Raw genomic sequence first — 16,764 nt, 5'->3', positions numbered from 1 at the left:
GAAGGTGCACGATCGCATATTAACTGAGTGCAAAAGCACAGAAAATGAAGCAATGGATATTTCAAAATTGCGGATTTCCAACTGCTGACAGGATATCATAAAATTAAAGTCTTCGCAGATAATGTGCAGATTATAGAGCCATAAATAATGCGATTAGTCACATGCTGGGATACTTGGCGCGCTTTAATTTGTTTGAATAAAAAATTAGATTGAGCGATTACAGATGGTAACGTTTACCAGAAATTACATCCCCCGGTTCGAATTTGTTTGCTCTCTCTTAAATTCCCAGTAAATTTGCCGACGGCTTCTGTATGTCTGTGTCACTTATTTTCAAAGTTTATTGGAGGTAGCGCAGATAGTGCAGAGTTAAAGAGATGAGATAGCCAGCTTAGGAGTCAGGCAAAATGTTAAAAATATCGGTGATACCATTTGGAACTCAGGCTCCATGTAAGGTGAGGCAGACGGTGATGTTCCACGCGTTGCTCGCATCATTAAAATACATTTTCAATATACATTTTGTAAACAAGTATCGACTGAGGAGATTCAAATGATAAATATTGCAACAGTTCCTATTATGATTTACACACAAGTAATGCTCACGTGACATCATAGTAGTCTGGTCTCTTTATCTCTTCCAGACGAGTACAGTCTCGGCAGCCGACATAGTAGGCTGTGTGGCACCCGGTCACAATGATGTTATCGTGGTTTAGTTTATGTAATTTTGGATGAACAACAACAACAACAACAACAACAACAACAACAACAACATCAAAAGCAACATCAACATCCTTCGAAGCTTCCTATTTCTAGTTAATTTTCACAAAGTTCACATAGAAGCATCATTTATTATCATTCAAAGCACCCAGCATTGCCGAGTTATAGACTGTCGACAGTCCCTCGTTTCTGTTCTGTCTATTGTCGATGTATATGGCATTCGCAAGCGTAGCGCAGAAGGCGCGAGCTGGGACCGTCGGTGCTGGCGAATCCCACGTATGTGCGAGAGACTACATCAATAATAGAGAAAAAGGCACAAGGGACTGTCGACAGTCTACGCAGTTATGAAAACTTGATTGCGAATTTGATGATTGAGCTGGTCCTTGTTGTAGTATCACTGCTAGTGCGGGAAATTTTAGAGATCACTATTGTAGAAAATCGTTTAACTATGCTGTTTATTAACACTAAAATGAAAGATACCGACTCCTCGTTGTTTATGTTGTTATTGCGGGTACATGCACAAGAACAATTAATATGAAGAGCTTCTTAAGGTAGTACGTGATCGAAACAAAACATAAGTTTTGCTCAAATTGAATTTTAACTATTCTCTTTCATAACCGATAATATACAGCATTGATCACCGTGCGGAGTTTTAGAACAGAGAAACAAGTTAACTAATTACCATTATTCGAAATTCAAAATGGCCTCCAGTGCCCTGTGTTAAAGGTATACTGTCACCTGTTCCAATTTTGCTACAGTTACCATGGAAAGAGAAAATCTAACCACGGTCCCTCCACAAAACCGTGATCTAACCACGGTCCCTTTTGTCACAGAGAAACATGTACAGACTGGCAACGGGTATTGTTTAAGGCGTGAAGCGGTTACGTAACCTATCCATGTTCGCCTCGCCTCAGGTTGCTCTCATCTCTCTTTCCGAAGAGTGCCGACCATGCATCCTTCGGTAATTTTCGGATGTTCGCCAATTGTTAAGCGAAAGTATGTTCGGCAAAATTTGTGTTGTTGTTGTCGTGTGGTGCTGAGCGGAATTGACGTGCTGGCGAAAACGGGAGTGTTTTGAGCTTCAGGAAAGTGAGTTTTACCGTTTAAAAATTCCTCTCATATTTTTATGAGTACATAATGAGTGTGTTTGAACGAAATGTGAAAGTCTTTTATCGATACTGTCTGGTTTTACTCAATGGTTTACGGTCAGTCATACCGACTTTTACACGTGCGTCAAGGAAGAACATGTTTATGAAACTGCTGGCGTGTTATGTTTTGATTGGCGTGAAGCAGTGTTTCTGGCCTGAGAGCTCACAAAGTAACTATGGTTGCTACGCGACTGGCAGTACGATGCCATCTCGTCGTATTTTTCGCATAATCTCGTGTAATTATCAACCACAAACAAAGCCTCCAAAAAGTTTAACACCTTTGAAGCTCATTTTAATATGAAAAGCCAATAGTCTACCGAGACGACCATGGAACAAAAGGCATGCAAGCGTTGCCACTCTGTTCCTCTGTGCTTTTGTGGAGGGACCGTGATCAAACCAATCACAGCGCCATCACATGGGTATTTTGAATACCAATGAACGCCCCTTTGACCATATATGGGCATATTTACATTACAGGTGACTGTATCTATGAGGAATATCAGAAGAACTTGGGCTGTAACTTGATAAATTTCCATAACTTAAGCACATTTGCTCGTTTAGCCTTTTGTATTTGGAAATACTAAGAAGTGGCCTTGCCAACACATCACAATGTGCAAGATCATTGTTGATAGATGTAGGCCCCTAGGCCTAAGTTCTGATCGAGAAATCAGTTGTGAACAGTAACGCGTTCCTTAGACCGCGCCGACACAGGTCGTGTTGATAGTTGTAAAGTTGTACATTGGGTATATCGACACCATTTTCCGGGGACTTAACCTTTTGAGTGTTGTAATTTTTCCCGCCAAAATTCTAGTGCAACATTTTGCTGATTTTTTAAAAATTTTTCGTAATTATTATGATAATTTTGTAGCAAATGGACATAACTTTTCATTGCCTACAATTCTTGATCAAATGGTTGGAAAAATCTGAAAAAAATTGCCTGCATTATATTTTTGAAAAGGGACAAAAATTGACTTTGGCACTCAAAGGGTTAAAGGTAGAAAACACGCCTCGGGGACAGTTATTCGGACACTTCAACTTTTCCAATTCTTTTCTGATTTTCTAATTGTGGGGGCTCATTTTGAAGCTCTAGGCGTAAGAAAACATTTCACCGTCCTAGTTTGCGGAAATCGAAAATTTTATTTTTTCCCTCATAGCGTTAACACAGAATGGCGGCCATTTTGAATTTCAAATATCGGAAAATCTCAGGTATAAATCTGTCTCTCTCTGGTACCAATTTTGTACGGTGACCCTTGATTTTTTTTCTGACAAGAGAATAATGGTCGAAAGCTTCATTTAGGAAAGTTTGAGGTGCATAATACCCTAACAAGAACCTGTATTTTATAATTAGAAAACCTGGAAAACGCGTTAAAAGTTACTGATGGTGGAGCTTTGAATTATTTCATAAAAACAGACAAGTAAAGTGTTGTTTAATCCCAGGGCTACGAAATGAATCTACAAGCAGCGCATTCCGCGGTGGTACTGAATTCGTACTGACAACGGCGAGGGAGTAGACTGGCCGTAGATGCTTGGTTTTCTCGGCAGCTGAGTTATGCGCCAGTCAATGTAAACCCCCACCCCCCCCCCCACCTCGGGCGATAGGGACAAATGTGGGGGATTAGACCGTGTGTGCCATGAAACTGTGCCCGAGGGGGTGGGGCAATTGCCTCGTTTTGACCCCCTATTCCTTTGACGGACAGGCCAAGAAGATATTCGTAAATAACTACGCATGCGCGCGTATGCAGGGCCTAAAAGTTACTCTGATCCGAGGTCCCGGACCAGTGATTTTTTATCCTGAACCAGTACAAATTACCTCTAAAAGGTCCACAGACCAGTACAAACGGGAGCCAATTTATTTTGCAAGGGAATTTCCAGTGTTTTTCCCAGATTGTGTTTTAGTGTCTTTTGACGAAAAATCAGAAAGTACGTCCCCCAAAAATACCGAAGTTACTGAAACATGGAGGTAGAAGAGACGCACCAAAGCCAGTTACACCATATGGCTCCATGGTTACACTAAAACCAAGAGCCCATTGAAGAGACTACGTCTTCTACCTACAAAATTACAATAATTATTGGGTCTTTAAGTCAATCAAACATTTAAAATTAAGTCTATATCTTTCATCACAACGTAAACTCTAAAGGAAAATCAGTTACTCTATTACAGCTTGCGATTCATGATATGAGCCAGGCGATGTGCTTCACTAGCCACTGCACTGCAAAAATCAAATGACGGGCCATGTACTCATTTTACATGTAAAATTTAGTGTGGTAAAAACCAGACCATAGCCTCAGCTAAAAATATCAGCAACCCCAAAATTGTGTGAAAATATTATATCTCTGTCTATCAAAGTATTATTTTTCAGTAAAATTCTCTGGAAGGAGTCTGATTACAACTTTCCGATCGTCCGTTGCAAGCAAGCTTCATGCTTCTGAATTTAGAAGGTCACCATGCTGAATTCCTTATATAGTCAAGACCCCCTAGCTCGATTGTAGTTGACCTTAACAAGAACCGCCTAGCTTGTCAAAACAGCGTTATGGCAATTTGCTATTGGACATGGAAAAAGAAGTTCCTCTCAGATATTTGGTGTTTTCAACCTATTTTTTACAATTTAAATGGAAAAGAATCAACCGCTGGGCAATTATAAAAATGAAGTGAACTTTATAGCAATAGTAAAAAAAAAACATGTCAAGTGTGTGTACAAGAACTTGAGCAAACTACCAAGTAAATGTTTATGCAGTGTGTCTGTATTACAAAGATTGGCAGTTTATGCTGTATGTAAATCCCAAGCAAATCTGATAGAAATGCATATATAACATGAGTATGAGAAATGAATCATTCTTGTATTGTTATGCAAATTTTTGAGGACCAGTGGATTTTACCTTGGGACCAGTGAAAAAAAAAACAAAAAACAAAAACCTCCTGGGACCAGTGGGAAAAAACCCCAGAAATTTTCAGGCCCTGGTAATGGTATGTTGTTGTTCAGAGCGGTAACATGCCGGAAGGTGGCTGTCAAGTCCATGTGGGTCAGTAAGCAGCTTTTCGACAGGCTATTGATGAACGCGATGCAGCAATATTCAGAGATGTGTATGACAGTATATTTGTGATTGATGGCTGAAATATCGATAACAAATAAATGATTTCATCCGCCATGTATTCTTATTTTTTGGAAAATTGAACATACCATACGCAAAATTTCCCCCATTTTTCCACGCTAGCGTGACACTAAAAAGACCTCCGGGTCAACTCTATTTTTGATAAAACTTAAAGGGACAAAGTCAGCCATTTTTCGTGAATTTTGTTTGATGCGAGATACTACTTATTTTGTTTGACATGTTGAAAGATACTGAGTGAATGAGTGACCATACATATATTCGACCCCGGTTTTATACAAATTAAATAAAACAATCACGAAAACGAATTAATGGTCATGACTATGAATTCATTTTTGTGATGGTTTGCATGTATCGTGTCTAAAACTGGGGTCGAATATAAGCATGGTCAGCCATTCATTCGGTATCTTTCGACATGTCTAACAATATAAGTAGTATCTCACATCAAACAAAATTCATGAAAAATGGCCGACTTTGTCCCTTTAAATTGCTCGTGTATTTGGAAAACATGTTCGGTCACGACGGGATTCCCTTTTATGTCCGCTAAATGTATTATCAAATTTATTCATGATGACCCATATAGCTAGGGAAACAGTTCTGTTTCATCAGTGTGATCATTCTGATCATCTGTTCTGTTGAGTTTTACACAATTAATCTTTCTGCCATGTTTTATGATGAATAAACACGGACCATTGTGAATTTTCATTCCTTTGCTTGTTTTAAATCAGTGCATGACTGACGTAGAATGTGTCATTGTGCTTGTAACATGAGAGCGAGAAGACAAAAAGGCTGCACTTGTGAGATTGGACATCATGTATCTTGTTCATCTGCTTCATTAGTTTATTGAGGCGACATGTCTTGTGTGATACATCTGGTGTTTTGATCTAATTAAATCATTTGTTCTAGCCTGAAATATGTTTATGCCTGACAACATACAAGCAAACTAGACTGAAAAATATTGTAAATTCTTGCTCCAAAATAGGTGAATTACGTGACAGTGACACCTCAACACTTTTATCTGGTCACAGTATAAGTGGCTGAAAAACAAATGCGAAAAGTATGTTATTTTCCTGGATCTATTTGTGTTGATTGTGATAGACATTTGTGAACAGCATAAATGTCACAAAACCCTGTTTTAAATGATAAAATTGTTCTAAAGTTGATCATGAACTTTTTATATTGATGCAGGTTGTTACGACATGAAAATTCCAAAGAGTGGTTGTGTGTAGGAATTTACAAATTCCCCACCCCCATATGTGGGGGATTTACTTGGTTTAGGTGGGGATTTTCCAGATTGTCTTGCCCCAGGGGGTGGGGCATTTGGCAGATTTCACAGGACTAATTTCCAAATCCCCCACTAAACCCCGAGGTGGGGTGGGTGGGGGTTTACATTGACTGGCGCATTATCTTGCCATCGCGTCCATCCAACGATCCATACGCAACAGCATGTTGCTCCCACAGACTCTAAGGATTGGTGTTGCTTCATTCCCAGCTCACCACCAACGCGACAGTCTGCGTAAGTTTATTCTTTCGACTTACTTGTGTACTCTGTTAGTGTGCCCCACAGACTTGTGGCATGTCTAGAGAGGGGACTACATGAGTACGGTCGCGCCATGTTCCCTGGACCGCGCACAAGTTTACCACAGTTACCGGGAAGTCGTGCGCAATACAGTGATACTGACGTATCTACTTGGGGAACTTGCGCGATGAGGTATTCGGCGGTCAACAAAGCAGAGACTCGCACGGAGTTAGACTGGTATGAGGAGGGTTTATTGGCTTGATTTTACCATACAGTAACGTGCCCAGCAGGATCGTATTCTGCTCTTTCTCATAAAATTATCCCTTAAAAGGGGGAAATTACAATCTAATCGTGCGGATTTACTAAAATGGTCGTCCATTGGGCACAAATTGAAATATATTCCTATACAATGTTAAGGTCTTTAAAGATTACATCGAGTGATTGGTTCGCACTTTATAATTAAAGCAGGTTTGTAATAGACTTGGTTCAAGTCTGTGATTGTGAATGTTTGAGTGGAGTGAACGCAATGATTTGTATTTTGCTTTCATGTGAAACGCGCGCGTGAGTGGACGCGATGAGTAGGGTGAACGCGATGAGTGGAGTGAACGCTATACAGCGGAGTTTCACCCGGAATTACACCCGGTATGAATCCGGCAGAAACTAACTCACTACTGCGCAGACTCAAACGTGACGCATTCAATCGCTGGTAAAACCCGCGTGAGCTGCCAAATTCAGGATAGGTTTGTACGAAATAGGAGAGACACAAGAGAAACTATTATAAATGATTTTATTTTTTAAAAATCACCGACTTTAACCAAGTCTAGTTTTGTAACAGTCCTTGATTGTTCCTTAAGATATACTTTCTATTTAAAGCAAGATATCTCTTGTAAGAGTAAAGTTTGTTGAATCATTGATACTCCTTGAACTCTGCTCATACTGAAGTCCGTTTAGGTTCAAGGTGATTGACCCATATCTACAACTAATAAGAGTCCGTAATTATTAGATACAGAAGAGTACATAAATATGAATATAAAGAGTAAATAATTCTTGCCTTGTAACAACAGGTGACGCTATTCATGACGTCAGCAACCGTATATTCGAAACATTAATACAATTTTTACATATATTAATATTGTATGTAAGTATATAATGAAAGAGAGAAACCAAAATCCGCAACAACTGAGTCGACGCTTTTTTTGCAGTGCAAACTAAGCTTATTTATCAACGATTTGTCGGCTTAATCCCGTTTCATCGGGTTTTAATAAACCGAATTGGTCATATTTTTCTCCTAGTGTGCTGACAGAAAGACGCAAAGTAAGTATATTTAGATGGAACCTTCAGTTCCAATCATACCGCGCCGGATGAATAATAATGACATAATGCTATGTCATTTATTATTCATGAGCTGTCATTACTATTTATGAGGCCATGTATGTCTGTCTGGGCATCACCTGTACTAGTCAGTCTCTTTAGCTCACCTCCAGCTAGTCATTAGCCAATGCACTGTAGCATAGTATAATTAGTGGAATAAAGGAGCATTTTAGTTTTATACTACTCGCTGCCCCCAGTCTTTCTTATGCCGCTTCAACATCGGAATACCGATCTTGCGGACCCGGCACGCCACCAATGAGTGATCGTCACTACCCGGTCATGTCACAATTAAATATGGTGGATCATCAGTTTTAATATTCCTGCTATCGCATTGCATCATACTCTTCGTTGATCTACATTAATACGTATGGACAATTTTTGAAATATTCATTTCTATCACAGATGCATCGTTCGTTCAAATTTATGATATGCGTACCATTTTCGATTAGCATTGAACAATCGATTCAGTAAAAATCGTGGTCTACTCACTTTAATACATCTTTTATTTCATCGTGTTATTTGAAATTAACCTGTCTGAAGATTCTACACATATGGTCACATCCATTGCGACCTAAAGTTCATGGATCGGCAATTTCTTAAAATCCACGACCCAGGGACTCCTCATTCACTGACAAGAAATTAGGTTCTGGTTACTGATTTCCTCAGTCGACTAATCATGGTTTCCTTGCTAGATATTACAAGAATTTCATAGTGTACAAAGCGACAATGACCTTGCAGAAAATTTGATAAAGTTAACCCAGACCAAGAATTTGGATATTAAATTATTTTTTGTTTACTTAAACTTAATAGCCAATAATTGCATGCTGAATCGAGAGCACAGCCGCAAGTTGCAGAGCGTTGATTGGATCCCGCAACCCTGTGACCACATCCGGGCATTCTTGGCTAGCACACGTCACAGAATCACAATGATAATAAGCGTTTCCTATGAATTTTATGGTCTTTGCGTAACGTCTGTAAATTGACAAGATTTACGAATGAAACTCCTCCATTTCAATTCGCAAAGGAAGAATTCGAAAACGCAGTTGTACAAAAAATATCTTTCGGCCCTTGACATACCCAGTGGCATATATTTTTACTCGCCAAACTCTGTCTATGGAAGACCGGTCACGACATGCGACATGCGAGTTTTTAAAACTGCGATCTGCGGTTAGGGTTAGGGTTAGGGGTTAGGGTAAGGGTTAGGGTAGAGGTTAGGATTAGGGTTAGTGGTTAGGTTTTCTCTGGTAAAAAGCCTTACTTCACTCTCAACCCTGGAGGTTAGGCCAAGGTAGGGAAAATTGCAACGGCATAACTTAGGGTAAGTTAGCGTTAGGGGTTAGGGTTAGGGTAGGGTTAGGGTTAGGGTTAGGTCGCAGATCACAGTTTAAAGACGCAGGTCGTATGTCGCAGGTCGTGACCGGTCTTCCATACATGTCTGAGTCCTAACGTGGCCGCTATTTTTCCCACGGTGTATTCATTGTAGAAGTATGCAGAAATAAGCTCGTATCTACCTCTATAATCCATCGTTGGGAGGAGAATGAAATGACATGTATGCAAACGCCATATTAGTTTTGCAACTCGCATGTCGCAGTTTAAGAACTCCCAGGTCGCAGTTTAAAAAAACTCGCATGTCGCATGTCGTGACCGGTCTTCCATAGTCTTGAATTTGGCAAACGTGCGAAATTTTCGCTTATTTAAGCTTAACACATAGGTACTAGGTGTACCATTTCTCGTTACGTTTGTATTGCATCATGCAATATGTTTTACATTACAAAGATAGGTGTCATCTATTCCTAAATTATCGAAAATGTTATATATTTCCAATGCCCAATTATTACAACTTAACGAATTATCCCTTGAAATATTTTCTTATAATCAGTAATGATCTTTTTTCATTCAAATTACATAATCGATTCCACAGTGTGCTTTATTCTCTCAATGCCTCGGTGTATTAGCTTTTTTACACTGGTACCGACGTTCGGCCTTCGGCCTCATACTAATACCACTGGCAGTACTTCGATCCCAACGCTGCGCGCACCTGTGAAAACGCATGAGTACAGACTTTGAGCCATCGTACCGATACAGGGCCATCATACTGGCTTATCTTTTACAGGGTATGGTCTGATCAGGTCGAACATGTGCAGGACGCCACCATCGGTGACAATGTTTCCATGTGATTGCCCCGCAGCGACCATGATATAGCTGAGAAGCATACCACGGCAGAGTACAAATATGAACGGCCATTCGTTGAGTGTGGGGGCTGCCCCGATGTGTAACACTGAGAATTCACCTCAAACTGAACACACGTGGCACTATGAAGGGGCTGAAAAGCTACTAGAGGTATGGTGGAAGCCGGTAAACAAACCAGAGGTTGACTTACGGAACATCAAAAGGTAATGTAGCCTTGGCGTTCGATACATGTTCTGTGATTGTTATGTCCTATGCACATTGACGTGGATTATTATCTCCAAGATAATGTTCATGCTTCTTCTTTATTATCCTTGTCGAACTTCATTCGGGAAACATACATGGAAACACAAACGTTACCCTATTGACACTTATCAGGGGAATTTAATGTGGTAGGAGGCCGTATAACGCCGGGAACACACAGCATCGTACAGTAGGCAGGGCTCAGTGGCGTGTCCATATGCTGAAGTGACACATCGACACATGTGGATGCCTTCGGCTTCGCCGGTTGAGCATAATCACGATACTGATCTCAGAGAGGTCAAAGAACATGAAACGCGCGCACTGCAGTGCACTGTGGCGCCTAGTTTCGAGAGTCTAAGATCCTCTGTGCTGTGTGTACACTCAAACGCGGCAAGCGACCGCAACGCGGCAAAAGAGTGCAGCTCTTCCTGCACTATACGTACATGTATTATAACGGGCACGGTACTTATCACATTGCCTCTCGCTGCTTGGGAAGGAGAGACAGTGTCCTTTTTTAGCTCCATGGACGATGGTATACCCCAATTGTTCCTGCCGTTTCTGAGGAATGATTCATTCGTTCTTCCTCTGTTTATTGACATCGATAGTGGCCAAGCAACTGCTGCGCGACAGTTACTCACGAATCAAAGTAACTCACACTCGTCGAAAATAGATTATTTATAACCGGGAGAGTAAGCGTGGGCGTGGTGTGGCAAACGGTTGTAATATACGAATGTATCTACCGGCATTTCCATTCCGTTTTGGTTCCCATTCAGCAACCACGGGCCTGATATCTTGACTGTACAACCATTGTTGTCATCGTCTATTGGACACTCCACCCGAGCGTGCGTTTGTTCCCCTCAGTGATCCAGAGCTATGCTGTACGGCAGCATTTTACAAGTGGTATAGCTAAAAAACTGATGACGTCAAATCGCCGTAAACAAAATTCAGCTGCCTTGTAATTATGGCGCTGTGCATTGTGTACGGCGATTTGACATCATCAGTTTGTGGTTATACCACTTGTAAAATGTTGCCTGCTGTACCGTACAATACTGGACATGTTCAGCAAAAATAGTGGCTCCCTACCCGTGTACATGTAAACGTTTCCTTGTATTCCTCTCAAACTTGAAAAAAAGCAATTTCATGTACTCTATTCTAAGACTAAACCAGTCTACTCATGGAGCTATAATTTAGCTCTATGGTGATTGGTCTACTCCACATGTATTTTGTAGCTATTTGGTGTGTCAGCTGGTCCACTTTGAAAAGCAGGTCACATTACATTAATACATTCTTTACTTCCCACTTGTTTGACATATTTACAAATGTCAAGGATCGTGGTTCGGTGTTACTAATTTAGTTCAGGAAGGACATCCTGGTTATTCTGAGAAAAGAAAAATGTGTGTCATCAAATAAATGACACAGTTGAACTTCCACTTGATATTGAAGCAAGCTTTTCCTGTAGTGTTAGCTCACAGCAAACAAATACTATCAGAAGGGGAAAAAAACAAACAAAAATCAATATTCAAAAGGGAAGTACTACACTGTTTTGTATCTAGGCATACCACAGCACAGTTGACAATCAGGGAAATATTTGGTATTATATAAGTTTAATTAATGTATAGAAAATGCATTTGGTAATGAGTTTGATGGCATTGGACCTTTGATTTAGCTTTCAGTAGAATAACATAACTGAGTAAATGTGTATCTATGTATTAGCAACACATCTGTTTGTTATACAGTTGCATGTTGATTGAGTGTCTAATAAAAATGGTGAGACAAAACAATCCAAAATGAAGCATAGCACAGTACGTTTTGTGATGATCAAAATATTAATTGTCACAAGATATTGATTTTATATATAAAAGGTTTACACTTTGGATGGTCTTGTGAAACCTTTGCGCCTCCTCAGGATAGCTTGTGATGTGACCTAAATTCTGATGTCATAGTTCAATTGTAGATGGGCTGATGACTGACGTCAGTATCTTGGATGAACAATAAATGGGTTTTAATGAATTGATTTCTCATCTGAGAATAATGATAATATCGATTTTTTGAAAAACGCCTTCCTTGTATAAAATGACATCTCAAGGCACTGTACAGCACTGACACGTAAATTGTAAGATAACAACATCACAATTAATAATTACATTAAACTTTCTGTAAGAAAGACATTTTTACATTGAGATTTAAAACTTTTAAAATCATTACTACACCCAATTTCTGGTGGAAGTCTATTCCATAGCCGCGGGACACAAATAGGAAAAGATCTGCAAACGACATATTGCCTATTGGCTGGTATAAAACTGAGTGCAGCTTCAGAAGTGGACTGAAGAGTCCAATCAGGAGTACAAATGATTAAAGGCGCCCTTCTCAATCCCTGGTTCTCGCATTAACAAATGTGTCAGCAGCCCATTGACAGTTAGTCATTCTTCTGTTTTCCATTGAATATTTTATCAAGTAAATAATATTTATATTAGATAAATCTAATAATTGAGAGGGGGCTTTAAGAGCTCTTTTAAATGTGGAGCAGCATCGACATAAAATTTTAAACTCTATTCAGTTTGCTAATGGGAAGCCATCAGACTTCATTATACAACTGCTGTTATGACATAAAAATTTCCAAATTACTGGACCCAGAAAGTGTAGTAACGTGATGTAATGCATTTACAGTACATGTCATGTACAATGTGTTCATCAAAGGCTACAAATATATGATAGAACTTGCTTTTCCAAGATCATTAAAAGTGGCTTATCAGACTTTTAAGAGAATTCCTTTTCACCATAATTCCTCCTGAATGAGGAGGGGTTTTGACAAGGCGAGCTCGACTTGCTGTCATCACAGTCCCTCCACCAAATTTTGTGGAGGGACCGTGCTGTCATGTTGTACTGATGAGAAAACCTACAGGGTGACGTCAGTAACCGCTGTCAGAAACCATAGGGCTAAAGGAAATTGCAGAGACAATATCTTTGGCTTCGATAATATTTTCGTCATTGGTGTTTATGTTCTACTCAACAAATACAACTTATTCTTCTCCAGTGTTCTCTACAGTCTTCATAATCAGAGGTCAGACAAATTTACATACCAATGTACAAATTTGCATATTCCTTTGTCATTAAAACTTGTTCTTTTTCTGGTTGTTAACTTATATATGGATTGCTGAGAAACATAGCGGTGGCCCACCCCTCAACATCCCCTCATGGAGAACCCTACTTCTCCCTGAACCCTTTTGAAATACAAAATCTAAGTCTTCCCAACACAATCGATGAATTGTGTACAATAATGCATACATGTAAATGAATTCTTATCCTAGACGAAAATTCCATAGTCAGCAATATTATTTGACAGTTGCATTTTGTTGGCAAGTAGAACCACAGACAGTAGAATATGGTTGATCTCATGGGATTTCAACTTTGGGAGAGAACTTTTGGAAACTTTATTTTGTACTTCATACAACAAAAATAATGGGAAATTCATCAAAAGTTACGTGTACAGCTAATGGAGCTTTAATTCTGATCTGCTTGTTACAGTGGTTTGCGTTGAACCATTGGCAATACAGAAAGTAATTTTAAGCTTAATCTAAAATCTTGAAAACAATGCCAAAAGTTGTAGCTCATGTGCCTTTAAGTGAGAGATTTAGATTCATTTTGACTTCCATAACGTCACTAGACAACAGCTGACTGCCAGGCTATGTTGCCAGTTGCATATTTAATAACCAGATGACATGCTATACTTAAGGTCACAGCTTGTATCATAACAAAATGAAATTTGAATATGATGTTTGAGCAGCAGGGTCACCAGGTTGAAGCAGTGTGACTGATACAGATACATTGGTACCGTCACAGAGACAGTAGCTGTATATTGTGATCACATTTTCGCATTTTATCCTGCTAAATAATTGTGTGTACATTTTCTTCTTGCTTGCTGTGAAGTATAATATTAAAATACAGAGTATTTCCCTTGTCAACACAACACGTTGTCTACGATTTGCAAAATTTTTTTGGTTAATGAACTCTAGTCTATACTAAAATTCAACACTAACATCAGATACAGTATTACACATGTACTGAACACTTTACGTTTCAACATTATTAATTAAGGTACATGTAGATCGCGCCTCAAAGACAGATATTTCGACCCTCAATTTTCTACAAATCTTTTGTGATCTACCACCTGTAGGTGCCCTTTGTAAAGAAAAATTTGAATTTTTGAAAATCAAAAATCAAAAATTTACATTTTTCCCTGTAGAGTTAAAACAGAGATCATGGGCTACCATTTTGAATTTCAAATAACTCAAAATGTCTACATGTATGTATGTAGTTCCAAACTTTGCACAATGACCCCCAAATTCTATTTTTGATTTGGTAAAAATTTTAAGAAAGTTTTAGCAAAACTTTATATCTTTCACTTTGGAGGCACATACTTAGAAATGTTATGTTATGAATAGAACAAAACTAATAGTAAATACATCAAAATTTTACCCCTGAAGAAACTCTAAACATTCTGCTATATTCATTAGATCTTTAGGATTGGAACTTTTCTCAACTCAGGACAGGTTAATCAAGGCTACAGTACCAAATGAAAAAAATGTTGGATCTGTGAAGGACACCTTTCAAGGACATCCCAACTTGAAGATGCTGTTGCTTTTCTTGAGGTTTCACTTTCCATAGTTCACATATGTGCAGCCCTGGCACTGCTGTACATCTAGAGTATCAATATTTGAAAAAAATCCGCAAGCTGTAGAATATCGAAATCATGTGAGACTTTGTATTGTATTATCAGCTTGAGAAAAATTCACATTTTCTCAATTCTTTTCCATTAACCCAGAAGTAATGATAATTCATCTTCTAATTAGGCTTTTGGTTTGTTTGAAAAGGGATCAAATTAATAAAGAAAGAAAAAATGAAGAAAGACAGTAATAACCAAACAAATGAGAAAAATCTTCATAGAATCTTTTGTTTTGGCTCCAGTCAAGATTAGGATTCTGTGAGTTTTATTTTATGCACTCTCTTCAGTGTGCCAAATGGACATGCCACTGCATCAAGTTTTCCCTTCGATTCAAGAAAGCTTTACAAATTACACACTGCATGAATTACAGTGTAGCAGTATAGGGCTTAAACAAGTAAATTTGAGAACTTCTGTATTATGATGTATTTTATTCAAAGAGTTTACAATCTGAAAAGTTACATACTGTACATGTACTTACTTCAAAAGATGTGATTGTAGCTTTGACTGGCAATGCAAATATCTTTCTATATAGATATTTAAAACTGAATTCTTGTCTGTTGCTTCCATTCCTCCAGACAAATTTCCATCATCGCATGCGTAGGTCAACATCTTGCCAGTGTAACTCATCTTCAATTCCGTTGAAACAGGAAGGGCTGTGTCTTCCAGACTATATATGTGTGGTTATTTCAGTTTTCATTCGATAGTTTACGATGGTCCAGGAAATATAATTTTTGCCGGAAAAGGTACAATGAACTGCCAGTCATTGGAATATTGTTTGCTTCCTGGTTTTTATGATACTTTTATGTAATGGGAGCATGAAAGTAGCCATTTCATCACTTTGACACTGTTTAATTTCCTGTCTTTTGGAATAATATTTTTAGCTCTGCTATCAGCAATGCAGAGTCTGTCAAAAAGTGATTGTCTGTCATCACCTTGTCTGTCGTCAGTCGTCTATCATCCATCAACTTTTTGCTTCTGAGCTGTTTCTATAAAACAGCTTGTCTGATTGGTTTGAAATTTGACATGGTCTATGCGGATGAACTTTATCAGTTTTTAGCTCCGCTGTCAGCGACGCGGAGCTTATCAAATAGGTTGATTTTCCGTCGTCGTCCGTCGTCGTCCGTCAACAATTGCCTTCTCCTCTGAAACCGCAAGTCCAATTGCTTTGAAATTTTATATGCAGTTCACTTGGGATGACCTCACTTAAGTTTGTTCAAATCATGGTGAAATTTGCATATTTGTATTTTTGGGGCATTTTTTGGTGTTTTTGGTAAAAAAAATCTTCTTCTCTGGAACCGCTTGTCCGATTGCTTTGAAATTTGATGTGTATTTCCAAATGTGTATTTCCAAAAGTACTCATCTGATAGCTTTGAAACTTGGTATACAGGTTCCTACAGATAAACTAAATGATATTTATTGAAATTATGATGAAATCTGCAATTTTGTATTTTTGGGGCAATTTTTGCCACTTTTGGTCAAAAACTGTGTATTTCCAAAACTAGTCATCTGATAGCTTTGCAATTCGGTATACAGGTTCCTACAGATCACTTTAATGATATTTGTGGAAATTATGATGAAATCTGCAATTTTGTAATTTTGGGGCAATTTTTGCCATTTTGGTCAAAAATGTGTTTCTCATAAAGTACTGGTCTGATAGCTTTGCAATTTGGTATACAGGTTTCTACAGATGAGCTAAATAATATATATATAGAATTTCTGATGAAATCTGTACTTTTGTATTTTTGGGGCAA

At 38.7% G+C, this 16,764-nt stretch overlaps 2 protein-coding genes across 3 annotated transcripts in view; both read left to right on the top strand.

Moving 5' to 3' along the window:
* LOC139142439 (BMP-binding endothelial regulator protein-like) overlaps positions 1–16,764 on the top strand; it is a 279,806-nt gene that overhangs the window by 23,710 nt on the left and 239,332 nt on the right. The gene's annotated exons all lie outside the window — the stretch shown is intronic.
* The window catches only part of LOC139142428 (S-adenosylmethionine decarboxylase proenzyme-like), a 38,423-nt gene continuing 31,685 nt past the window's right edge, over positions 10,027–16,764 (top strand). Inside the window, exon 1 of one of the 2 annotated variants that reach the window (XM_070712356.1) lies at positions 10,027–10,253. In XM_070712356.1, coding sequence (XP_070568457.1) covers positions 10,093–10,253 — 161 coding nt within the window. In that variant the 5' untranslated portion in view covers positions 10,027–10,092. The remainder of the gene's footprint in view (positions 10,254–16,764) is intronic. The other variant, XM_070712357.1, reaches the window with a different exon arrangement.

Source organism: Ptychodera flava, chromosome 10 (assembly GCF_041260155.1).
Source record: "Ptychodera flava strain L36383 chromosome 10, AS_Pfla_20210202, whole genome shotgun sequence".
In the NCBI taxonomy this organism is placed as follows: domain Eukaryota; kingdom Metazoa; phylum Hemichordata; class Enteropneusta; family Ptychoderidae; genus Ptychodera; species Ptychodera flava.
The sequence above is the reverse complement of the archived record's forward strand: the minus strand, read 5'-3'. Positions and strand labels throughout refer to the sequence as shown.